A 27,288-nucleotide genomic window follows, 5' to 3' on the forward strand; every position below is an offset into this window, starting at 1 on the left:
ACATCCAAAATTGGATTTTGAGAATGATACCCAATAACTGAATGTTAGTAGAGTTGAATCGACGTCGGAAATCGTCGAAAATGAGAGCTTTATGTGACTACGGATAAAAACGAGAAGAATCGACGGCGGTGCCACTTCAACCGCCACCATGTCCTCCGCTGGAGCCGATGAGGAAGGAGGAAGATGATGATGAGAACTTTAATTCATTGAATTGTTAATTAAAGTAATTGGGTTTCATTTTCTTTATTTTTTCATTGACAAAATTACTGCTTGTTTCGGAGTCAATAAAGAATACTCCAATACAATTGCACAACTAATGGTGGAAGTATTTCCACTATTTTAATTTTAATTTTAATTTTCATTTTCATTTTTTAAATTTTTAATTTTTTTTATTTGTTAGAGGATACATACAATTTGTTGAATGATATCTATTATTTGACAGAGAATATCGTCTAGCCTAGAGATGATATCATAGACACAATTATAAATGATATCAAATAACCAATAGAGGATATCATCCAACCAATAAAGAATATTATAGACACAATCATAAATGTTATCATATAGCCAATAGAGGATATCATCTAGCCATGATATTATATAACTAATAGAAGATATCATCCAAACATGATATCATATAGCCAATAGATATCATCTGCCCAATAAAGGATATCATAAATACAATCATAAATGACATTATATAGCCAATAAAGGATATCATCCAGTCATGATATCCTCCCGCTAATAGAGGGTATCATTCAACCAATAGAGGATATCATCTAGCCAATAGAGGATATCAAAAACCCGCTGGAATGGAGGATATCAAAAATCTGCAAGACTAACGAAACATTTGGTTGATCGAGAACTCGAGACTGACGTAATAGTTTGTGTTTTTTATATTGGCCAACAAGCATAAGAGAAACATTTCACTTAAAAAATAGATTTTCATCCTAAACAGCACACGACCCCCGGAATCCAGCCAAATATGTGGGTAGTAAAATAGCCGGTGGTAAGGTCCAATTAAGTATACAAAAATGGCCCAGCCCAGTTGCAAAAAAAACCCTGAAAGAAATTAGGGTTTTCTTAAAATCTGAGTTACCTTCTTCACTCCCCTCTCTCATCACAAACCTTCACCAACATTTTGGGACAGTTCTGCCATTGAAGCAACATCAAGGAGCAACAATGGTCTGTATTTTTCTATCTCTTTCTCCCCTTTCCACCTTATTATCCGTTTATTATGGTTGATTTATGTTAAATTTATGTTTTTTTTTTTCGAATTTTTTAGGTGAAGTATTCAAAAGAACCCGAAAACCCCACCAAGTGTAAGCTTTTTCTACACCATTTCTCTTCATATTTTGATCCATTTGTTATTGATTTTTGTGGGTTTTGATTTTTGGGTGTTAATTTGTATCAATTTTTCAGCTTGCAAGGCTAGAGGGTCGGATCTCCGATGTCATTTCAAGGTAATTTGGGTTTATCTTCGCATTTATTTTTCTGGGATTTTTGGTTTTTGTAATGGGGTGTTAAATTTTTTGGTATTACAACATTTGGTTTAATCCGATTTTGTGTTTACTTTGTTGCATATATTCTGTTTCTTATTGGTGTATAAATTGAATTGTATTTGCTAGAAATAATTCGTATGGGGTGTTTCTGAATTAGGAGTATATGTTGTTCTTCGCTGGTAGCAATTAGAGGATTATAAGAGAGATTTTGTGATCTAGTAGTAGTTTCCTACTTTCCATTGATGAATTGCCTTTCTCATATCTGATACAAGTATACAATGGAATTGTTTGATAAAAAAAAAAAAAAATTGAATCTTTGTTGCCAAGCATCGAGGAATAGGGTGATCAAGCTGCTTTATTTTATTTTATTTTATTATAATTATACAACAGGGTGAAATTCTTTGTTACAACAGGGTAAATTCAAATGAGTGTATGAGACCATAAAACTTTTAGTGGAGTGCCTGCCTTGGTGTTGAAGTTTCAGTGAATGTTGAACTTTGCGTTTTTTCCATGTAACCTTGGATTTTATTATGGTATCCCTCTTTGATGAGTGCCAGTATATGTTTTTCTTTCATTATCCAATTTTTTATTGTCTTGTGTGTCTAATTTGTATGTTTTGTTGATGTTGTCATGAACATCAAGCATATATGGGAGATAAAAAATGTATGAATTTGGTTGAGATGGGTACGATCATATGAGACTAGCTTTAGCCATTAGGTAGGGGTGCAAGAGATGCTGGACTTTCCAGAATATGAGTGATATCTGTAAGATAGATTAAGACTGCAACATAGTGACTATGACTTTCTAAATTGCAAACTGCCATTTTCAGATAGCAATTTCTTACCTATTACCTCCATTAAGTATTATGTGCAACTTTGAGGTATTATTTGAGATGTTAAAAATTCCAAAGTTGCATATAATAATTAATGGATGCATTATTTTAAATATGTTGTAATTAAAAGCAGTTGCATGGGCAAGCTTTGTTCAATTTGATGAAGTTGCTTTGTAGGATTACTTATTTAATTTTTTATTAATGTAGTGATGCTGTGCTGGTATGTATAATGAATCTTGATTTATGATGTTGGTGACTTGTGCCTTTGATGTATTTTTGTACGATGTTGATGATTTCTTTGATTATGGTGCTGAGGTTGTGCTCTAGCTATTGTTTAAATCTTAATTATTTTGTTCAATTCTTTTTGTACACAGAATACCAGAGAAACTGCCTTTGCACTCCGAAAAATGCCTCTAGGCAAGGCTAAAAGGTACTTGGAGGATGTCCTTGCCCACAAACAAGCAATTCCATTCCGTCGTTTTTGCAGAGGAGTTGGCCGTACTGCCCAGGCGAAAAACCGTCATTCAAACGGACAAGGACGTTGGCCTGTTAAATCTGCCAAATTCGTTTTGGACTTGCTAAAAAATGCTGAGAGCAATGCTGAAGTATGTGACACTGGTTTCCTAGTTTCTAGGGTGCATATTTGCTTGAGTTATTAACATCTTTCCACAACTGATTTCTTGGAGCTGCATTCTCATCATGCTATTTGAATTGTTATAGATGAAAGGTTTGGATGTCGATTCCCTATACATCTCACACATTCAGGTGAACCAAGCTCAGAAGCAGAGACGCCGTACATACCGTGCTCATGGAAGAATCAATCGTGAGTGTTCACTTCTCTTTTATTTTTTTAATTTGCAGAAATAATCGCAGGGAACTGATGTATTTTCTTTGGCAGCTTACATGTCGCATCCTTGCCACATTGAGCTAACCTTGTCGGAAAAGGAAGAAGCTGTGAGGAAAGAGGTAAATTCTCTTACTAAGTTCATTATTTAATGATGTATGAATAAGAAGGCCTCAGTTACTATTGCCTTTTTTTTTTTTGCTAAGAACTTGAATGGTAGCTGAAAATGATTACATGGGATATGCCAATGCATTGTAGATACAATCTAAGGCAAGACCTAGGGAAGATAGCATGTACATGGAAGTGCTTTCTGCCTCCCCTTTAAAATCTTTGAGATTATAATTGCATTGGGTCTGGGTGTTCAAATTTAATTGAAACATCTCAATTTTCTGTATTATTCTGTCAAACTTCTTTTACTCTCCTCGAGCCTCTCTCCCCAACCAAGCAAATTGAACATCAAGCAGCAGTTTGAGAGGCCTTTGTATTTATTCTTTATTGCTACTTAAATCCTTGGTTACTCTGCTATGTGTTATCAGCTCCTATATTATTTGCTTATTTTCTATACAGAATACTGACCATTGTTGTAAAATGTGTTCTTGCAGCCTGAGTCTCAGTTAGCCACCAGCAAATAGAAGGGTACTTTATCTGAAGTAAAAACTTCAAGGGTCAAGTTCATCATTGAGGACTGATTCTTTTTTGTTGTCGATTTCTTGATCAGCCAGATGTTTTTTTTTCTCTGTTTCCTGTTCTTTCCCTGTGGGATTTTGTGCTGTTGACGAGATGTTATATTAGTTTGCAACTCTATGCTTATTGTGTTATGAGATTTAGCAATTACCCCTAATGATTATTTTGGATTCTCTCGCGTATGTGGATAAGCTCCCTTGTGATTGTGTTAAGACGTGTTTCAACTTGCAAGTGAGATTGATTTATCATGCCTGTTGTAGCCTGGTAGTTGCGATATAAAATACGGAGTACTCAAATGAGTTTCAAAGTGTTGGTGAAAAAATAAGCTTGAACCTTTTGAAATGCGCTTGGTAATGAATTTGACATAATGACATGAGAGTGAGGGATAGCTCAAGAGCTTCCTTTTTGATTTTAAGAATATTGAGATCGATTTTCATCATTTGCTCGCTCTCTGAACACCAAAAATGAAATATATTTGGTACGGATGAAAACTTTTCAAATTTAGAAATTGTAAAAAACAAGTGGAACAATTGTTGAAAAATATTTAGATTTCTTAATTTTGTTATGAAATAGTGTGTAGATGGCCATTATATTACTATACACTGGAATTTTTTAGGTTTAGGGTTTAGAGTTTTCTAAAAAAATCCTATTATATATATATATATATATATATATATTCCCTACTTAATGAAATAATCGATTGATCTATCTCTCCCCAATTTCTTTCTTATTCTCTTTATTTCACAGCATGTTATCAACACCATAGCTTTAAATGATTAATACTTATTTTGATTCCTATACATATACATAATTGTTTTTCGATTTAATCAACAATCCATCATATACAAGAAAGTTATATGGATTCAGTGATATATCATACTTCCGTCTTGATCTTTGTCTCATTAATTGGGTGTAGTTTCAACCAAAACAAATTAATACGATAAAACGAAATCAACTCTACCCGTCTAAGGAGACTAATTTAATAGCAACTTTATGGGTATCCTTATTGTTTGGTTCCAATTACACTATTTGGGTCAGTCCACAAATGATTCAATTACAAAGCCCAAAGAAGGTTTCACTCTCCTAGTAGACCCAAGACAGCAAATTTTTACCTAGACCCATGTGTAGGCAAAAGTACCTCCACCCCCTCAAAACGACACTGTACACAATTACATACCACTACTTCTCGTTTCACGATAATATTTTTCACTAATATCTCGTTTGGAGACCAACTTTAATCCTTGAACATTATGATCTTAGTAGCTAGACTTTATTATTAATCATTCATTATATACCATTCCAAGTTGGTTATGGGCATAGGGCATTATGGCAGTGATTTGAGTTTCAATTCTATGTTTTAAAAAAAATTATTGTATGTACGGTATAAAAGAGACCGTGTGAAGAGATTTCCCTAACATTGATTTTAATAAAACAAATAATGATCCTAACTCATGGGCAATCAACTCAATAAACAAATTGCAATGTTGTTGTTATTTTGACAACGTGATGGTGAGATGATCGATGGTGGTTGTTGTGGCAGCGGCGGCGAGACATTGATGGCTGTGGTGGCAGCATCGGCAACGGTGGTTGTTGTGGCTGAAGTTGAGTGGGTTAGAGAGGAAATCCAATGATAGAAAAGAAGAGAAAATAATAAAGAGTGAATCTGAAATCACCATTGATGAGTTCTTGGTTTTACCAAAGAGTATATAACTTTTTTTTTTTGTAAAATCACTTTTTATATATATATAATTATAAGAAGTGTATAAATTTTATAAATGAATATATAACGATTTGCAAATGAACATGTATTATTTTAAATAGTTTATTTACGAGGATTATAGATTAAAAAGCATAGAATTTATATCTTTGTACTTATTATTGAAAAAAAGGGAGGGTAGTGATAGATGATCGAGGAAAAAATATGGATATTGTTCATTTTGATAAAAATATATAAATTAAAACAACTATATATTAATCTCAAAGGGAATTGAATAAATAATATACATATACATAGTATAGCATTTTACTTTTTAGTTTATCACACATAATTCTTGTCAAAACAAATTTTATTGCATAAAATTGTTCTTTGAATCATGAAAATGAATATATGTAGCTTAATAATAATAGTAATAATAATAATAATAATAATAATAATAATAATAATAATAATAATAATAATAATAATAATAATAATATATCGAAGTATGTGAATGATCATGTATGAATATTGCAAAAAAGCATCTATTAAAATGAAATGATTATGTATTAGAATTAAAATGAACAATTTTTAATATGAATATGTACATTAATAAAGTGAGAATAAATTTTAGTATCAAATGAAATGATCATTTATTGGAATGAAATTGAACATTTATCAATATTTTTTTTTTTTTTTTTTTTTTTTTTTTTTTTTTTTTTGACAAAATCAATATGAAATTATACATGAATAAAAGTGGGAGAATTTTGAAATAGCCGCGTAGTAACATCTTAGGTCATCCTATTTAATGTTATTATTGTTGATCATTTAATGATACGATAATGAACATTTAACAATATGATAATGAATATATAGTAAAAGAGATAGTAAAAGAAATGATTAGGTGCAAGATTTTGATGAACTAGTGATAATGTGACAATGAACATGGTCATTATTCTAATATAGTATGCACAAAAAACATTTTTTAAAATTTTAATAACAATTTTACGATAAATCTAGCAAATAATATCTGCTATTGTATAATTATGACATAAGAAGTATAACTTGTTTGTTAAATATTATAATATAGTCGTTGAAGATTCAAAATTGACAATTATTAATGCTCAATCACCGAATTAAGTTGTTATGAATATTTAGTTTTTTGTTTATGAACATGTTGCTTTCCTAATATGAACATTTATATATAATAGTTGGATTTTGCTTCATTCCAAAGGATGTGATTTATAGTATTATTCAAGGAAAATAAAAAAGTTCATTTCCTTCTCAACTAAGTCAAAGTAAAATTGTACATGACAACAATTAAAATATTGGATAAAAATATACAATACAACTTCACACATAAAATCAAACACAATAAACTTCTCGATTCAAATTCAAAAACTTCAAGCTCTTCTTATTGGTTTATATATGTTGCTTGCATCCCTTATTGGTTTCTTTCTTTTGTCGTCTTCCTTTTTTTTTCTTGTTAGTATGTGGTCTAACTCACTATATCCACGACTCTTTTTATACCTAATAGTAAAAACATACTTCGTATAAATTATTGGATTTGAACAAGATTAGTGTTGAAATGAACCAATATATATATGAAAATAACAATTGACACAATCGAAATAACTTTATATGGATGAAGAAGAACATCTATTATTATATAAATGAACATATGTTAGCTTGGAAATGATCATGAAAGATAATGATCGAAGAACATCAAACGAATATATTAAAATAAGCGAATAAACATGATTTATAAATTTAAATAATCATTTATTAATATGTGAATAAATGTATACAACTCATCCTATTTCACTATGATTGAAATAATAATAAATTAACATCAGATTATCTCAAAAAGAACACGAACTTATTTCAAAATGAACATCAACTTATCTCAAAATGAGCATCGAATTTATATAATTAAAATTTCGAATTGAGGAATTATGCATATATACTCATAATGTTCATAAATAAAAGTGGTGTCTAATCATTTTAGTTAATCTGGAAATTATATCATCATAATGAATATAAGTTAGTAAGTTACATCATGCTTTTTCAATGTGAGCACATATGATTTATTGGAAGCATTATAGTTGCTAGTTTGATCTAAAAATTAATCACATAACAACAAAATATAACATAGAAAATAAGATCAAATAATAATGTGACCAAAAAAAAAAAGGCAAATTCAATCAAATAATTCTATCACAAAGTAGCAAATAATGAAAAAAAAAGTAAAATTATTACTTTAGTTGAAAATAAACTTCAGAATAAGATATATTAACATAAATTATATATTTTGTTACAATTAAATAAAAGATTGAGAAAAATAGGGCTTATATACAATTTGCTGCAATTGCCTCCCTTTTATACATCTTCAACTGATCGAAATCGAAGAGTTTATATTTTCTAGCATGAATTAGACCGGTAGAGAAGAAATGGATGAGAGAGAAAAGGAGACATTGATTGTGAGTTTGATTTTTTGTGGCTTGGGGAGTTGGGGTAGCAGTTTGTTAGGCCACTTGAGTATAGGATGCGGGAGGATGTGGATGAGGGGTGTAGGTAGATCTCCCTAGTCTTGGGTGTAGGGTTTAATAACTAACCCAAGACTAGGGAAATCTACTTAAACCCCTCATCCACACTCTCCCGCATCCGCACTAAAGTCACCCAACAAACTGTTACAATATTATTACCTACCCAAGTACCCAAGCCACATAAAAAAATAAAAAAAAAATAAAAAAAATTTCCTCCATTCCAAGCTAAATTCATACGGAGTATTAGGAAATAAACTTTTCGATTTCAATCGGTTTTATTTTATTTATTTTTTTTCCCCTCAAATTTTTCGATTAGTTGAAGATGTATCAATGGGAGGCAATTACAACTAATTAAATGTAAGCCTTATTTTTCTCAATCTTAAATTTCATTATTTACTACTTTGTGATAGAATTTTTGATTGAATATGCTGTGATTTTTTTGGTAATGTAGTTATTTCATTATTTTATCTAATTTTCTATGTTATATTTTGTTGTTTTGTGATTAATTCTTGGATCAAATTAGAAACTATAATGCTTCCAATAAATCATATGCGCTCACATTGAAAAAGTGTTATGTAATTTATGTTCATTAGTTGATGATATAATTTCCAGATTAACTAAAATGATTAGATACCACTTTTCTATATGAACATTATTATCATATTTTCATAATTCCTCAATACAAAAAATTTATTGTATAAGTTCGATGTTTTTTTTTTTTGAGATAATTCGATGTTCATTTTGAGATACGCCAATGTTCTTTTTTTAGATAATTTGACATTACTTTATTGTTTTTTATGACCATTTCCAAACTAAGATATGTTCATTTATATATTAATAGATGTTCATCTCCATCCATATAAAATTATTTTGATCGTGTCAATTGTCTCACTGATGTTCATTTTCATATAAAATTAGTTGATTTCAACACCGATTCTTGTTCAAATCCAATAATTAATACATCTTGTCTATCATGTAAATAAAGAGTCATGGATATAGCGAGTTAGACCACACACTAGCAAGAAAAAAAGGAGATGACAAAAAGAAGGAAACAAAGAAGGCATGCAAGCAACATAAACCAATAAAAAGAGCTTGAATTTTTTTTTTTTTTTTTTTTTTTTTTAAATTTGGATTGAGAAATTTATTGTGTTTGATATTATGCTTGGAATTGTATTGTATATTTTAATATCCAGTACTTCAATTTTTATCGTATACAATAATTTTACTCTGATTTTGTTAAGTAGGAAATAACCTTTTTTCTGTTTCCTTGTATACTAAATTACTAATATAAATCACATCCTTTAAAAGTAGACATCTAGCTAGCTTAGTATATATAAAATGTTCATATTAGAAAAGGAACATGTTCATAAACAAAAAAAACTAAATGCTCATTATAACTTAATTTGGTGATTGAGCATTAATAGTTGTTAATGTTGAATCTTCATGGACTATATTATAATATTTAATAAACAAGTTATACTTCTTATGTCATAAATCTCATAATTCATACAATAGTAGATATGCTAGATATTATTGTAAATATTTTTTCTTTTTTTTTAAAATAAAGGTTTTCTGTGCATAATATTAGAATGAATATATTCATTAATCACACACTTAATCATTTTACTACTATATGTTCATTATCATATCATTAAATTTTCATAACCAAATCATTAAATGATCAACAATAACATAAAAGAAACGCCTTTATGAAACATTCACCTTAACAATTTTTATTAATAAAATATATCGTAAATCATAAACTCCAAGAATGTTGTATCAAATCTTAGGGAAAAGATGTTCAAAACCCAATTCGTAACAAAAAATAATGTTCATTTTTGTATTAATAGGTGTTCATTTTCATTTGGATACATGAATAAAGATAAAATAGTATAGATCAAAAAAGGAGGATTTTTAAAATTAGAAACAAAGATACATACTAAGATTTATTCTTCTGGTTAACAATGAAGAGATTATAATTTGACAAAGTAATTGATGTTCAAGAAAACTATATTATGTATATGTACATAGAAATTTTTGTATACTGAATTGAACATTTATGAGAGCACAACATTATGTACGTTAATGAGTAAATTTCATTTTTAATATTCGTATAAGTCTAAATGTTGAATACTATAAGGAATATTTACTGTACTTTCAATCACGTAAATGGAAAGTTAGTGAAATTGAACCTGTATAAACTAACCTTTAAAAGTTAAAGTGTCTTAAAATGTCACTACACGACTATTTCAAAATTTTCCCACTTTTATGCATGTACGATTTCATATCAATAAATGTTCATCTTCATTCCAATATATACTTGATCATTTCATTCTAATCTAATAGACACTCATCATTGCAATGATACATGATTGTTCACATCTTGAATGAATAATCATGAGTTAATACTGATACATGATTATTCATATATATATAAATAATCATGCATTAATACTTTGCGGCTATTTTAAAATTTATTCTCGCTTTTTATCTATGTACATATTTATATTGAAATATGTTCATTTTCATTCTAATAAATAATCATTTCATTTTAATAGGTGGTTTTTTGCAATGTTCATACATAATAATTCACATATATATAATTCAATCACATATATATCATATATTTTTTTTTTCCCATGAGCATCTATTATTACCAACAAATTCTTTACAAAAATAAGTACAAAATATATAAATTTAATATATTATTTTCTATAATAATTGTCCACAATTATATGTTCATGTAAAAAATATTATATGTTCAATTATGAAATAATTACATGTTTATTTATAACATTAAAAAATATGTTTATTTTACAAAATATTGTATGATCACTTATAAAGTTATATACCTTAACTTATAAGAGTTGCATATCTTTATTAAAAAAAAAGGAAAAATCAATAACTTTTAAAAAGAGAAAAAAAAAGAAAAAAAAAAAAGGAAAATCACATTTATAACTCTTCTCTTTTTCTTCAACACCATGGCTACCTTGTGGAGCTTCAAATTTCTCTCTCATAGTACTCATACCACCATTACCACAAGAATCTATCAACAGAGGGAGTAATCACATATCCAATTATTTACCACAATCCTCAATTACACTAAGTAACTTTCAGATTCTGGTTAGTATTCAGACTATTCACTTTAGAATTTCATCAATAATTTCTTCAATCGAGGGGGCACCTCAAAGCTAAGCTACCTCCCATGGCAATCGAACACACCTCAAAAATCAAAACCACTACTGCAACCAAGTGAAATTACCCATCATAAACATTATTTCACTAAACAAACAAAAATATAATTATATTAAGCAAATTAAATATTTGAACGTCAACTATTGTTGCCTCATCATCCTCACTACCATAACAAATCAACAACAGTAGGCAATTTACCTAATTATTTTCATTTTAAAAATTGAAAAACGATTAAAAAAAAATAAAATAGGAGAGAAAATAAAATCAGTAAAATACGGAGTAGTAAAGAGAGAAAACAAAAAGGCTGAAAAAGAGGAAAGAAAAATAAAACAAAAAAAATAGGTCTAGAATTATTTATAGAGTTGCTTGGATAGAAAGTAAATTTTTTTAAAAAAAAATTAAAGAAAAGAAAAGGAAAAATTAAAGAAAAGAAAAGGAAAAATTAAAAAAAAAACAAACAAACATGCAAATTGAATGAAACCGTGTAGTATAGAGGAGGTGTAGGAAAAATACATACCCTAGAGTCTAGGGAAAAATTTGTATATTGTGACCATTATATTGCCACCTCAACGAGCCTATTTTTTTTCTTTGGATGATCAAAATTAATTTGGTCACCATAAAGAACCTTAATTGTTCTTTCAAATCCATATACAATTATTTCTATTACTACTATTTATTATCACCTGCCGACGGGTTGTTAAGAGAGACGAGATTAAATAATAAAGTAAAAAAGAACAAGTGCTAGTTTAGTCGTCTTTAATAGGACTAGCCAAAGAGAACATTCAAAAAACCGCCCAAGACCTAGCCTAACCGTAAAAAATAGTTTGAAGCCTTTATGAGGTTACAAACCACCACGCCGGAAATAATAGATTTCCCAAATGTCACCACTCACCAATAAGACAATCTCAAATGCTCATCTACTAAATTAAATCATATAATCAATTAGATGGTACAACCAAGTATATTGTACATCGATACTCTTTAAAGGCATGTTCACATTTGCTGAACTGAGCTGAAATGAACTGATTGGAGCTAAAATGAACTGAACTAAGTTGAAATGAATATTTTATGAGAGAAGGAAATTAGGAGTTGAACTGAACTGAACTAATTAGAGCTGAACTAAATTGAACTGAAATTAAGTTGAAGTAAACGGGCCTGCCAATCCCATACAAAATAAACATAAAGATATCACCCATCCCACATAAAAATATCACCAATTAATATAAAAAATAGATTATGAATTTGTTTAACCAGATAGAAATTCAAATTTATTCTTAGGTTTATTTTTTTATTTTATATTTTTAAGAAAGTACATACAGTTACTTTTGTTTGATTTGTTGAAAACTTTAAATTTGTAAATTTTAGAATAAATAGAAAACCAAACTAAAATTACTGCTTCAGAAAACGATAAGATTACACTTGTAATGTACTAGTACTTGAAGCGTAAAAAATAATGCACTGACTTATATTTTAACTGTTGTACATTTGCCATTAACATACACTTGAATTCACATCAATCGGGATGCTAATTCGCTCATGGTTGAACAGCTTCCAAAAGCTTCTCATACACTTGTCTTGCAGTAAGATCTTCAACCTAATTCAAGCATTGGATTTTTTTTACTATATTAGTTTGGGAACCAAAAAGTCATCAAGTTCCAATAACAATACTGTGTAACTAAAGCTTTGCAGTCCTTAGTTATCTGCTCTTTCTTTAATTTTTCTCTACTGCGAGTCTGCGATTGAACACTAGTACCTTAATAAATAGTATGCAACTAGACCAACCATGGTCAATTGGTCATTGTAAATTTGCATGTTCTAAACCCCTTCCAACTGAAACCCATTAATAAACTAGCAAATCCAAAGTTCAACATGAATACAAAGATGAATTTTGAAGAAGCCTTTATCAATATTATTGAAGGGATGCAATTTTCTTCATTTTTGAAGTATATTCAAACACTCTAGCAGGTAGCAACTAGTAGCAGGGTGCCAGGGCTGATGCATTGGGTTGTTGAATCAATGAACAAATGATTGCCGTGTGTTATTCTACCCCCTTTATAGACAGACATTTTCTTTGAAGTATTGAGCAATATTCATGTTTAGCAAATTACATGATTTAGAAACTATAAAAAAATTAACAAAAAAAAATGCCCCAACTCAGAAACAGAACAAAACCAAAATTTTCTTACCACAAGGAGTTTTGATTTGTTGTTCCATCCTCTCTGAAGAGTCATCTGGCTCAACCTAAGACCCAAAACCTGTTCAAGAAAATCTTTGATGAGTATAATCATCATAAAGCACTTGCAATAAAAATACTATCAAAAGATTGTATACCTTTCCCATGAATTCCAGGAGCTCATTATTTGCTTCTCCACGTGCAGCAGGTGCTGCCACAGCTACTCTTACATCATCAGCATTAACTCCTGTAAGCAATCATTAAATTAAGCTAATCAGGGTCTAATACTTGTGACAGAACAAGCTATAATTATTAATGATTAGAGAGAGAGAGAGAGCACACAACAAAAAACACTTAAAAAAGAAAGCAGGCATTTCATTTAATCAATATGTAGAGGCTTAAGTCTTAATTTCAAAAACTTCTTAGGCAAAAAGATATTGAACATATAGTAGTATATAATCAGTTAGAATTCTTGTCAAAATGAGGATAGCACAATACCACAATAATTAATGTCACGTAAGCAAGTTTAAACTTCACAAGCTAATATCCTACCCCCCAAAAAAAAGGAAAAGAAAAAGAAACTTCTCCTCTCAGATTACGTAGGTGATGCATGATGAAGGAAAAATTTATTGCCCAACAGGACATCAGTGTCCTTATTTTCAGTTGACAGGAAAGGACATTAAGTACTATTGGAGTGAAAATAATTCATTAATGGGGAATAGAAAGTTAGAAGGGGAGATTGTATGGTGGATGAAGCAGTGGAAGTGTGATGAGAAAAAGGAGGGAGGAGGAAAATATTACCCACACATTGAAGGTATTAGTTGGGGAAGGTGGGTAACTATTACTCCCATTTTGAGGGTGATAATTCCTCTCTCCTTCCGTATTTCTCATAACATTACCCTATTCCCTCTACTGCCACCTCATCCTAGTAACCACTATCTTTACACACCTTCATTACCCCTTAATCCAAGCATGCCCTTAAGGGTGTTAACCATCTCTCTCTTTCTCAAGCCTCTCCTCTCTTCCCACCCCCCCCCCCCCCCCCCCCCCCCCCCCCCCCCAAAAAAAAAAAAAAAAAGGAGATTAGAGAAGGTGAACGAACAAATTAATTAAAGCACCACCAATAAGAGGAAGAGTTGGATTGCCGGTACATAAACCATTAGAATAACTTGTTCATTTACCTTCTTTAATCTCTTTCTTAATTAAAGGACGCGCCGTGGGTCATGTAATTGTGCAAAAAATGGATGAAGTACAGAGGCACCGAAAGGAGAGACAATGGTGAATCCAAGAAGTGGCAAAAGAAGCCTTTGAAATTATTATAATAAACCATATTTTACAAGAAAAGGCAAAGTATGATTACCTTTATTTATTATATGGGGCTTATCATTGAGTTAACTTAAGATGATAATGACACGGATTAGGTTACACGGTAAGGATCACATAACATGTTTAAATAAAGTCTCATCAGGTTGACTATTGTAGGGTGTAGCTTACTAGCTCGTAACATATAAGCTTTAGAGTAAAGGATATAAATGTATTTATATAACTAACAAAAAGTTGACCCGAGTTGACATGTAACCACCCGTCTCATGCTCTCTTATGATATCTTCTTGACTTTGGCACAATGCAACCTGCCACCAATCTATTAAATTCACATTTATACTTATCAAACTCAACTCACCTTATATAACAAGAAGTAAATAGAATAGGATAAAAATCAAAGTCGAATTAAATCAATTTGACATTTGAATCCTTACCAAGAAAAACTTGTACATAAAAAAGTTTTGAAAAAAAAAAAAAAAAAGCATGAAATTAATTTGAATCACAGAGAAGAAGGATTAACAGTGGATGCCCATTCATGCTTGGCTTGATTTTGTCTTGTAAGTGCTCCAAATCTAGAATACCAACTGTGCATAGGGTCTAGAATCCACCAAGTTATCAAGTTGTGAAAGAAAGAGGGAAAGTTTAGCATGTCACAAGTCTTGGTTGCTAATTTATCAAACCCCAGTGCCCAATAATTTAGATATAGGTTTTGTTAGAGAGAACTATAAAGGTATCTAGAACTTAAGCCATATGTCAAGCACATACATATCACTACGATCTTCAAAATACCTCAACAAGATATCAAGTAACCTAGCAATCCAGCTAACCAGTCAAATTTGAGTCTGGTGAAACTTACTGAGTTACAGATCTACCATAAAACTCTTACAAAAATAGTAAATTCGAGCATCTCAAAAGCTGCAGCTTCATATAATTAGATAGTATTTTTTGTTTATATCGTTTAACAAAAATGAAATAAAAATATCAGTCAAAGATATATATTGGAAACCACACAAGAACAACTCTGAAACATGAAAGTTTATAGCGCCAAAGATGGTGAAGGCAAAGATAAAAAGCAAAAGATAAAGTTTTACTTGTAATTGCTGAACGAGATGCACGGTCTTCGACTTCTATTGCAACCTGAACAAGCCCACCTTCTAACTGTGATATGCATGGTGGCACAGGAGCATCCTGTATGCACAGAATTTAATTCCACAAGTTACGATATTAATTAAAATACACGTCATCACTATATAAAAGAATCAAATATTCAACTAAGTTGAGAAAAGAATTCTATGCTTTACAGATCAATAAAATAAAAGATCAAACTCTGATTGCATAATGGCATAGGAGTGTCTTTTATGCAAAAGTTCTATGCCACAAGAATTAAATATATGCAAGAATAAAGCATTCAACCAAGTTTCCCTTCTCCTATGGATATATGCAAGAATAAAGCATTCAACCAAGTTGAGAAAAGGATTCTAAGTGCTTTATGATCAATCAGATAAATATTCAAATTGACAGCAGAAGTCATTCTCAGGACTCAAGAGTGGGATATTTACTTGTATTGTTGTTACATGATGAGTGTCATTTTATGACACTCCTAGGGTAGGTTTTCCCTTAGTTTTAATCTCTTTTTAGTCCTCTTTGGCATGTTTTAGCTATGGTTTACTCCTTAGTCTTGTTGATCCTTTTTGCATGAATAAATGCCCTTTTATGTAGAGTTTTCCTTTGCTTTCTTTTATGTGGTTGTTCTCCCTCTATCTTCCTTCCTTGGTGTCTTTTGCAGGTATTCAAGGAGTTTGCTTTGGAAAGGAATCAAAAGAACTAATGAGAAGAAGCAAAGGCATCCTTACGCATTTGCTTAGTTCATGATCAATTCAATTCTATCTTTATGCATGTTCAAGTGGATTCTATGTCTACCCATTCCCGTTAGCATTTGCATATTAGACTTTTTCTCGTGTTTTCATCGCTTTGTAGCAAGGGCGGAGGTACTGGGGGGCTGGTGGAGACCCGGCATCCCCGGCCCATATCTGCAGCCCATGTTTTTAATGTTATGGCCCCTCTTAAATTATTACATATCTTTTTAAAGACACATTAGTTTCATCAAACAAGGCTTGCCATGTTGGTTGAGGAATGTTGCCTTGGCGTGAGCTGAGTTCGATTCCTATCGTCGACATATTTTTTTGTAATAAGGCTTTGCTATTCAATGTGGGCTTAGGGTTTTTATAATAAAGCTTAATATATTTATTTTATTTAATAATTTTTGCTAATTTTTTTTAATTGAATGGACTTTTAGGTTGATTGCTTACATTCAACATGAAATATCAAACTTTTAGGGTTATATCCTATTTAATTCGATAATTATTGTTTTTGAATTGATACCATGAAATAAAAAATACTAGATTTTTTTTTAATGAAAGAGTTGATAATGAACAACAAGAGGGTTCAACTTTTAAAGCAAATTTGAATCCCGAGAGCAATTTGAGTGATGATAATGAGCCAAATACAAATTTTGAGGGGGAGAAAAACTACTACTATGTACTTTAATTCCTGAAACCGATAAACCCCAAAAGGTTTTTGTTTAATATACGTAGAATAGTAAGAAAACTCAATTAAGTTGCAAAATAAGGATAATTTGTTTAGATATGTTTTGGTAGTATACATAGAAAAAGAGATTGCTGTAAATTTTAGTGTTGAATCTTTGATTGATGATTTTGCTACTATGAAAAATCGTAGAGTAAAATTTAACTACGCAGTAATTTTTTAGTAACATTAAAATTTGGAAATTTTGACTTTTACCACCAAAAAAAATTATTTTTTACCACCAAAATTTCTAAAACTTTTATTTTACCACCAAATAAAAAATTAAAAATTGTTTTTTACCACATGTCGTCAAAAACCTAACGGACTTTTTTAAATTCTTCGATTTTCGTGTCAAACACATGGTCTTTAGAGGTTTTGGGGGGCATTTTGGCCCTAAGGATCCAATTTGAGGTCAGAATTGACTAAAAATGATCGGAAATGCCTCGTTTTGTGTGTTTAAAAATACCTCGATATGCGTGAAACACGTAAAACGAGGCATTTTCGATCATTTTTTTTGTCAATTTTGACCTAAAATTTGATCCAAAGGACTAAAATGCCCCCCTAAACCTATAAAAACAAGTTCTGCGCACGAAATTCGAAGAATTTTTTTTTAAACCGTTAGATTTAACGGTTTTCTTGATGTTAGGTGGTAAAAAACAATTTTTAGATTTTTTGGTGGTAAAATAGAAGTTTTGGTGGTAAAAAACAATTTTTTGATTTTTTTTGTGGTAAAAGTCAAAATTTTCTTAAAATTTTAGTACATTTTAATACTTTCAAATATCTATTGTCTAACAAGTCCGGCACCCAGGACTTGAAAATCCTAGCTACAGTCCTGCTTTGTAGTGTTAGCTTAAGCATTTCTCCCTATTACGAACTAGCTTAATTGGTGGTAGCAATCGTAGTGTTTAATTGTTCTCCGTGGATCAACCCTCGACTTGCCACTAGACTCGTGTTTAGTGTTAGGTTTAGGTATTATAAATTTGTGTTTGAATAAAGGTGTTTTAGAATTCATCGACCTAAAATATCCTTTGTCATTACATAATTGCCATATGTTGATATAGGCTCTATTTCAGCATGGTTGCATAATACAGTGCATGTCTATGCAGATTATAAGCAGCCTACATCAGTAATTCAGTTATCAGAGCACTTGAATGGGGCAAAATTATGTGAAATTGACATTAATAGATCAGTAGGTAAGGAGTGTAGCTCTAAAGGATATCAAACTTCCTTTATATCACACTTATTACCTGTGGATTTGTTTCAGCAGCAATAGTACTAAGAGCGCCATCAATTATGTATATGAAAGATGCATGCTCCAGCTCTTCTTCAGCTCTATAGCAAACAAAAAGACCACAACCTAAACAATTCATTCGGTGCTGCTTTTCCAGCTTCCCTTCTCCTCTAGATAGAATCAAATACACAATAAACAAACACATAAATACAGAAACAAGAAAAGAAAAGGAAGATTAATTCAAAGAGTCAACATGTTTAAAATAACACTCATTAATGTGGTGATGCAGATACAAAAGAAAACACTTTAGAGAATCAACTGCAATACCCAAATGCAAGTCTTGAGCACTTCTGAACTTCAAGCAAGAAAACGGTCCTAGATTTTGATCTTCAGGCAAATTAGGAATAGTGCCTTGAAATCTCATTCCTAGTAAACATAATCACATCATCACTCAATGGCTTTAAAAAAGGTTATACGGTTCTTAATTAGGTGAGTTAAGACTGTAAAAAGGGATAGAGGTGTACAATCTTACAGCTACAATAACGGAGAGGTTGTTCAACTTCGACAAGGGTGTTAAATAGTCTCAATTGCAATAAGGATCACAAAATCATTTTCGAGGGCAATGCCATCCTGATGCAATGACAGCTGAATAAATCTCAACCCATGATCCAAAATGCAATTCAATCTCCTAAATCCTAGCATATAAGAATTAAGAAGTGTGTGGCATTTAATGAGCCATTTTGAATTATTCCATTGTACTCTAATGAATCGAAGTAAGCTTGGTATAAAAAGGAAAGGCAATGTTAATCACCATGGTTTTTCATTTAGAATGAAGAATTATCTTCACAGCTGATTTGAGCTATGAACCATATCCTCATCCATAATTCTGGGAGGCCAAGATCCAGGAGAGGTGACAAGAATCACATTTCAAGTATGGTGACTTGTTAACATTTGATATGAGTGCCTCTCTGTATATGATGTCAGATTGTCAGTCCACCACTTATTTTGATGGAACACACCAAAAGAAGACTCAATTGTATGTGTGAAACACTCAGATTAAAAAACATAATACTTCCTGTCTCATATATTTTGCAATGCTTGCACTTGTCATGGAAAAAAAAAATAATAAAAAAAAAGTGTGGATAGTGATAGGAAAGACCAAGAGTGGGGTTGGAAAAAAAATTCTGAGAGAGTTTACTTGAAAAGGCAAGACTGCAAGAGTGCTAATACTTTGGGACAATCACAGCTTCATGTTTTGGGATGTGGATACCAGCTAGTTTATTGGTCAAAGTCTTGGGGTGGTACCAAAGGCATAGGAACAAACACCCTACATCATTTTCCCTTTGTGGCTCTTTCAAAGTTTATCCATATACTTTGCTAAAAGGGCCATAAATTTTATGAGCATAATTGAGACTTAATAATATACAGGGTAAAGATCATACATTAGCTCTTCTGCAAAGGGTGTGATAAAAATGTTTTCACTGCCACAAAGCATATCATCAGTATATTTGTATAGCGCTACATTTATATTACTCAAATAATCACAAAGCTGGACTTCAGAGATTCAAGATACATGCAGCAACAATTACTAGCAGTCTAAAGGCTTCTAAATTAAAACTGTTAAAATTGACTACGAGCAACTTGCATGCACACAGTGATGAATACTACACCCCAGATAATCACAGTTCAGGGAATCACTTGATGGATCATCTTTAGGCAAATACTATTTGTTGAACATATCATGCATCAGAACTCTGATAATCATAGTACAATAGTAGACAAAATCCAAACAGTGAGTTTAATAACAACCAAAACTAAGGACACAATAATAAAAAGAAAACTCAATGTAGCTGCAGAAAACATCATCTGTACCTCTTCAGCAGAACCCTTCCTGCTTCATTGATGTTAAGCCTCGCTAGATGTTTCTTTTTGTCCAACACATATGCCTTGTCAGTTTTTCTCTTTGGCAATTTCTGCAACTGGGTATCTTATTGAAAAATATTTTAGTAACAAATTAAAAACTACACATTAAGGGTTCGTTTGGCATCGCTATGGTTTTCTGTTTTTTGGTTTTTAGTTTTTTAAATATTATATATGTCACATAATGAATCAAAAATTATTTAGACTTATTAAAATCATGATAAATTTGAAAACTGACAACAGAAAAGTGAAAATACCTTTTTCTTGTTTCCTGTTTTTGGTTTATAGTTTTTTTAAAAAAAAAAACAGAAAACTGAAAACCAAAAATGATGTCAAACAAGCCCTAAATAATCCAATAATGGGCATAAAATCATTTAAAATTTTGTATAGCATATTCCTACAATGTGAATTTGACCACAGTATCAAAACTGAAAATTGAAGACTTGAAGCCAATACAACACTCTCATGCTTCTCTAAGTAGCAATGTCCCATAAATTACTAGTGATAAGTGAGTTTAATACTCACTATATTCTAATAAGGTTCATTTAGGATTAAATTTCATGTATTTTAGGCCTTCTCAGACTCCTAATTGCAACTTTCCCCTCTTGTTGTGGTTTTGCTTGGTATATTGTAATTTGGAGGTGTTTCCCTGCATTATTGTTTTCATAAGGAGACAACACAAGGAGGAATTTGTGGATGGGAGGCAATGCTGGGAGTATGAAAGGTCAAACGAATGAAGCTGGGGGAATGGAAAAAGGCCAACAATCATCCTCAAATTGTCACCTCCTCTCACCCCAAGCAAGAAAACAAGGAAGCCCAAGGAAGGAAAAAAAGAGCTCACACCCAAGGAAGAAAACAAGGTGAGACCTAGAGAAGCAAAGAAAAGGGGAGAAAAAGAGGAACTAGGTGACACAGCCATGTCAGCCTGTGCCAAAAGTCTTCTGCCAAAACCCTAGGACCACGGCTGAATCATATTTTAAATTATCGTGTACCCTGTTCCAGCATGTCCAGTGGCACAAATGATTCTTTTGGAGCCCCCCCCCCCCCCCCCCGGTACCTATAAATAAGGTGAAAAGGATACTTCTTGTGAACTTAGACTACTTCAAACTGCACGTTATTCACTACAGTGCATCCTGCCTTTAGTGAATTACTGAATAACCGCTTATCAAATCGTATAACCTACAATAGCAAGCGTTCATATTTCATAATGCCCTTTATATCCCCTTAATTGAAGAGTTCCTGTCATAGACCCACCCAATACACCAAGGCCTAAAAAGCCTCTGATTCATTTCACATATGGCTGTCATGGTGGCAAGGGTAGTATAGGAAATGCCGAAATTCCCTCAAAATTTGTTAGCATTTTGTTAGCATTACTACATGTAGATTTTCTAACGTCTTGGCTCAAGCTTTTCCATACTTAAGCAATATTGGCTCTTGGTCTAAAATACTAGATACATTTTTTGTCATACTGATCACAATAATAATAGTAGACCCTGATTGAAGGGTCTTCAATTAAGATAATGGACATAACGTTGTCTATTGCAGAAAAAGCAACACACAAAGGCATGTATTTTACACTGCCTCAAAGACGGTGGGGGATGTCTCAAAGACGGTTGATGTGTTCAATCTGTCAGTCAACTTTCCTTATCTCTCTCTAAGCACCATGCTGTGTAAAATAAAAAATCAACATTGTTCACTCAAAAAATCCTAATTTTTCATTTGTGGACATGACTGCTAACAAATCAACCAGTTTAAAACAACACAAAAATTCGGAATGTTGTATGTGATTTCAAATCTTGAACTATAATCACACTGATTGAATTACTGCTTTTGGAATTAGATTTGCAATTGAGGGGCTTTGAATTCCGAATAATAATGTCACGGGGAAATTTTCCGATCACACAATTGAAATGGGCATCTAACAACCTTGACGAAGATTTGGGAGTTTATAATGTAGAGTTGGAAGAAAGTTTATAAAAGGATCTTGCTAACTAGCGCCGAGGGCGTTAGATAACTACTTAAAATATTTTTTATAATAATATATATTTAAGAATGCTTGCCAAAATCACGTGTTGACTGCTGTAAATAATGTTTATTTGAATTTAATAACTCTACTTTTAATCATCTTATCAAATTCTAATGCCCTGGGAAATTCATTAGCCTTTGCCTTCATAAAAGTCAAGGTTCTAAGTAATAAAAAAAGGGAATATTAGAAAAAGGATTATTAGCAACGGTTTGAGAAGCAAGACTTTTACTCAAAATCAGCACATAAAAACCCGGGTGAACGTATCGATGTCATTAATTATATGTCTATAGACCATGATGATGATTTCCTAAGTCTGATTTCCATCAATTTGCATCATCTAAAATGCAATAACAACAAAGCTCTACTCTAACATGAATCATCATGGCATATCATAGATTAAATTAAGTTTACTGATTACTTACCATATCATATATTAAATAAAGCATATCAAATATGCAATCATACAGTTAACCCTGCCTCCATGAATTATAGCTTCAATTGATAATCACTAACTAACCATGCCAAATTGATGCAATCAATACCAATTACATGATACAACAATAAAGATGAGCATTCAAACACTAATTAGAAAGTGATACAAAGCAATAAAGAAAATGAAATGGAAACCCTAAAAGAGAGAGACAAAGAGAGAGAACCAGTAATAAGGACATGAGAGCTGCAATGCTTGCAGTAGTAGACGAAGAGCTCGGAGTCAGGGCCGTCAGGAACTGCATCTTCGCTCGAGTAGGTGTGCGTCGTCCTCTTCGGCATCTTCTCGCTTTTCAATGGCGACACTGCTCCCGTGCTCCGGCAACTAGCGGTCACAGATTTTCTTTCTTTTCAGATTTACCGCTTGCAAATTTGGGGTTCCAATAGAAGTAACCGGGTCGGATTCGGTTATCGGTAGTAATGTCGGGTCAAGTCCGATTTTTTTTAAAAATTGAGTCATGCAAAAATGATACTTGACCGAATTTTTTGCATGACTCAATTTATTAAAAAAATTTGAATAGAAATTTGAATCGACAAATTTTGATTCAACTTAGAAATTGTGTTCGTACGAAAAAATTGTGTTGTACGAATCAAAATTTGAATCGAGTTATTTTCGAGTTGGATTGAATCATGTTGATCAAATAAATTGTAAATCGCAATTTCTAAGTTCTAACATACTCCTAGAGAATCTCTAGAAAACGTCATTTTCTAAACTTTCTTCCACTCGATTTCACTCGCCGACTAACATAAGGTTTTTCCTCTCATTTTCCCTCTATTTTCTCCCAGCTTCGTCGCGCGCACTACAGTTACTTCGTTATGAAATTTCTTCAATCCAATCATCAACTCTTCTTCATATCTCTTTTTGTCCAAAATTGAATATGATTTTGTGTAACTTTCAAAAAAAAAAATTCTAATTATACTTGTTGTATTTGTATTGAATCTATTGTTGCTCATGATATCAAAAGCTAAAAGGAGGAGAGAGTACAAAGAATAAAAAAAAAAAGGTATGTGTTTGAGGATTAACATAATAATAAAAAAATAATAATAACACAAGGTTTAAGTAAAAGCAAAAGCTAATGAAAATCTTGAAGGCATTGGATAAGATAGTTGAAAATAGAAATCTATACTTACTAGTATACTAAAGTAATCCCCAAAATAATTCTTAGATTACATGTGTCAACACCATATTAAAATAATCCCTCCATTTTTTTATTTTTTGTCATTTTTTTTTCATAAGAAAATAAATAATAATTTTATTAAGATTATAAATAAGATAGAAAATTAAAATTTTTACATACATAATCCTGTTTTCAATTTAAAAAAAAAGTCTGTTTCATATTGATAATTCCAGTTATTGACGACTAAGTAAATCAATATACAAATTTTATTTTTCATGTTATGCATAAAAATAATCCAACTATGTATTAATTGAAAAATCCAAGCGTAGCTCAGACATTGACTAGATTTAACTTAAAACAAACTTTAATTACACCAATGAATGCCTGATTTTGGCATGCATTCCCAAATTAATACCATTTTAAGTACTACGGAGTATTTTGAAGGGTTATCTAACGCCCCGGGGCGTCCATTAGCAAGATCTTTAAGTAAAATAACATTATATATTAGCACAATAGAATAAGTTTCAATACAAAATAACACAATATTTAAACATTTTTTTTTTGTTATTTCACCAAATACCCTTGAGTTTTTCTGTAATACCTCGTATTTTTTTAACTTATATTCTAATTAATTAGTATTTTTTTTAAAAGGGTATTCTAGTAATTTATTTTACTATTTGAATTTTTGAGCCAAAATGATATTTGAATAATTTTGGCGCCAATTACATTTTCAAAACTCAATTGTTATTTTGGATTTTGGTGGGGAGGGTGGTTGTGGGTTGGGGGCTATTTTTTTTATTTATTATTTTAAAATATAATTTAATTAATTTTTAAACTAAAAAACTTTAGGTTAACCATTTTAATTATAAAAGTTAGCCATAAAACCAAAAAAAGGACACTATACTTAATTTTGCAAAACAATAGTGCCACTTGAGAGAGTTGGAAAAAAGTTTGTCTTTCACGTAGAAAAATTGAAACCTAGAGGCCACCATGTAGAATTTCCCTAATTAATATAATCTACACTATTAAGTAACCAAATTATTTTTAGCGGAATTAAACTAAAGGACCTAATTAAATTAACACGATTAAGAATTATAATAATAACAATAAATCAAAGCCTAAGGTATAGGTTCACCAATAAATAATATTCCAGGGTAAAACACAACAGTCAATTATAATTGCATTAATTAACCAGATCATAAAAGGCTTTCGCTACGTGTTACAATCACAGAATTAATCTACTGGTATTAAATCGCATGTCTCGAACTTGACTGAACCATTTATTAACCTGTCTATTGAAAATAAGCCTAAACATCAATTATCATCTCTCGAATCTCGAATTAATTAGGGATGTCAATGGGGAGGGGCAGGGCGGATGTTGGCCTTCCCATCCCCATCCCCACCAAAAATTTTAATCCCCATCTCCATCTCCATCCCCGAAATGGGTCCGAAATTCATCCCCATCCCCGCCCCGACGGGTACAATTCCAAAACCATCCCCGCCCCACCCTCCACTTGGATATCCATCCCCACTTAATCCCCACCTCCCAATACACAATCCAACATAATTAACATAGATTACAAGAAAAAAAAAATATTGTTAATATTACACACTCTTTTAGTTATAAAATTAGTGTATTACAATTGTTATATCTACTATTTTATTTTACATAATTTTTTTTTATATAAAATAGTATAAAAATATATAATTTTAATTTTAAAAATATATAGATGTGGGTGTGAGGCGAGGATGAGGCGGGTATGAAGTGGGGCGGGTTAGGCGGAGTGGGGATGGGGCGGGTATAATGTAAAATCCACCCCCGCCCCATCACCCATGGCGGGTATGATTTTTATCCCCATCCCCGCCCCACCACACGCCAAACCAAGACCTCCCCACCCAACTGGGGCAAGGATGGGGCAGATCTCCTACTTGACCCGCCCCACTAACATCCCTAGAATCAATATTGCATATATAACTCATACAATTAAAACAAGCCTAATCTAATTGCATAACACTAAATCAATCAATAGGAAATTAAGACAATCTTGTAGACACCTAAAACTATCTCCCCAAAACCAAACCCTATGATGAACAACCCGATCCTCCTTTCGTGGTTCCGAACCATATGGAGTTAGTAATCTCATGGATTATGAATGGGGTGTAACCTTCACGGGTCAATCGTTGTTGCCTATCGTTGTCCCTTTATTCGTGGTTGCCTGTTATGATCCGTGAACGGTTTACAAGTTCCTTAAAAACTTGTTGGCAGCTCCCTACTTTATTTGCCCCTAATCGTATACGTCAATTCCCACTTCCTATGAGTGCTAAGCATATTCACAACATGCTAACGTAGGCGCATTTCGAACGACGCCTACAATTTGATGACTCCACTGGGGAGGATTCTTGGTTATTTATCGATTTGAGTGATCGGTATTTAATTAAGATGAGTGGATGAGACTTGAAAGATTCTTGAATCGTATTCCTGTGATTAAATTGGCATTTTTACATTTTCATAGACGTTTTAACGTCGTTTTTAGGTTCGCCTGTAGAAAAAATTGAATAACCTGATTGGGAACGAAGAAAACAGAGGCACTAGTCAGATTTCCTGACTGCCGTGTCACGGTGCAGAATGTCGTGACGTGGCGATCTGTATCGTGACACGGTGCTTCCTACCGTGTCGCGGCAATCCTGAAATCTTTCCAGTGGCTTTATTTTTTTTAGCACAGTCATTTTTCTGAAAAAACGTGTGTGTTCTACATATGTCTTAGCCCCGGGGAATTTAAGCTCTATCGACCCAAAAACGCTAATGGAAATAAGGGTTCATCTGAGTTATTAAATTCACCCAAACCATGGAGTCGAGTTCGATTTAATCACAAACTTGCGGAGCCGCCCGTTGGCATACACCCTCAAGGGAGGCTGCCTTGCTAACGCGTCCAAACTCTTAACCATGGTACACTTTTGACACTAAATAAACTTAACCATAGTGGAATATAGAACTTGACCTTAGGTTGCGAACTCTTCTTTGCATCATTGTGCCTACGTGCCCTATGTGTGATCATTTTGATCTTAACCTGAACGAGTTTTCTTTATCTATGGTGGTTTATTTTATGACTAACTAATGCCAATGGA

At 32.0% G+C, this 27,288-nt stretch overlaps 2 protein-coding genes and 1 long non-coding RNA gene across 4 annotated transcripts; 1 reads left to right on the plus strand and 2 right to left on the minus strand.

Moving 5' to 3' along the window:
• Nucleotides 1-971: 971 nt before the first annotated feature.
• LOC145568660 (large ribosomal subunit protein uL22y) lies at nt 972-4,044 on the plus strand. The gene is made up of 7 exons (XM_081628088.1): nt 972-1,185; nt 1,286-1,322; nt 1,423-1,463; nt 2,709-2,939; nt 3,055-3,157; nt 3,233-3,300; nt 3,781-4,044. The coding sequence occupies exons 1-7, from the start codon at nt 1,183-1,185 to the stop codon at nt 3,808-3,810; spliced, it is 513 nt and encodes a 170-aa protein (XP_081484214.1). The 5' UTR covers nt 972-1,182; the 3' UTR covers nt 3,811-4,044.
• Nucleotides 4,045-12,666: 8,622 nt separating this feature from the next.
• On the minus strand, nt 12,667-23,413 carry LOC145568663 (UPF0235 protein At5g63440). Of its 2 annotated transcripts, none has more exons than XM_081628090.1 (7): nt 23,212-23,413; nt 20,482-20,588; nt 18,626-18,779; nt 15,887-15,983; nt 13,631-13,719; nt 13,486-13,554; nt 12,667-12,893 (listed from the first exon to the last, which is right to left on the minus strand). In XM_081628090.1, the coding sequence occupies exons 1-7, from the start codon at nt 23,287-23,289 to the stop codon at nt 12,834-12,836; spliced, it is 654 nt and encodes a 217-aa protein (XP_081484216.1). In that variant the 5' UTR covers nt 23,290-23,413; the 3' UTR covers nt 12,667-12,833. The 2 variants fall into 2 exon arrangements, with proteins under 2 accessions (XP_081484216.1, XP_081484215.1); XM_081628089.1 differs by having other exon boundaries at nt 20,482-20,596; nt 23,212-23,410.
• LOC145568662 (uncharacterized) lies at nt 18,835-19,577 on the minus strand. Its single transcript, XR_014095875.1, has 3 exons — nt 19,421-19,577; nt 19,142-19,239; nt 18,835-19,035 (listed from the first exon to the last, which is right to left on the minus strand). It is a non-coding gene; the product is annotated as an uncharacterized LOC145568662 (long non-coding RNA).
• Nucleotides 23,414-27,288: the final 3,875 nt, after the last annotated feature.

Source organism: Chenopodium album, chromosome 11, assembly GCF_948465745.1.
Source record: "Chenopodium album chromosome 11, dcCheAlbu1.1, whole genome shotgun sequence".
Classification (NCBI taxonomy): Eukaryota; Viridiplantae; Streptophyta; class Magnoliopsida; order Caryophyllales; family Amaranthaceae; genus Chenopodium; species Chenopodium album.

Coding starts and splice junctions, on each gene's coding strand:
- LOC145568660 (XM_081628088.1), top strand. Junction 2,940..3,054: donor ATGCTGAGAGCAATGCTGAA/GTATGTGACACT, acceptor GAATTGTTATAG/ATGAAAGGTTTGGATGTCGA. Junction 3,158..3,232: donor TGCTCATGGAAGAATCAATC/GTGAGTGTTCAC, acceptor TTTCTTTGGCAG/CTTACATGTCGCATCCTTGC.
- LOC145568663 (XM_081628089.1), bottom strand. CDS start 23,326: ATGCCGAAGAGGACGACGCACACCTACTCGAGCGAAGATGCAGTTCCT. Junction 18,780..20,481: donor GGAAGGGTTCTGCTGAAGAG/GTACAGATGATG, acceptor GATTCTATCTAG/AGGAGAAGGGAAGCTGGAAA. Junction 13,555..13,630: donor TCCTGGAATTCATGGGAAAG/GTATACAATCTT, acceptor TTTCTTGAACAG/GTTTTGGGTCTTAGGTTGAG.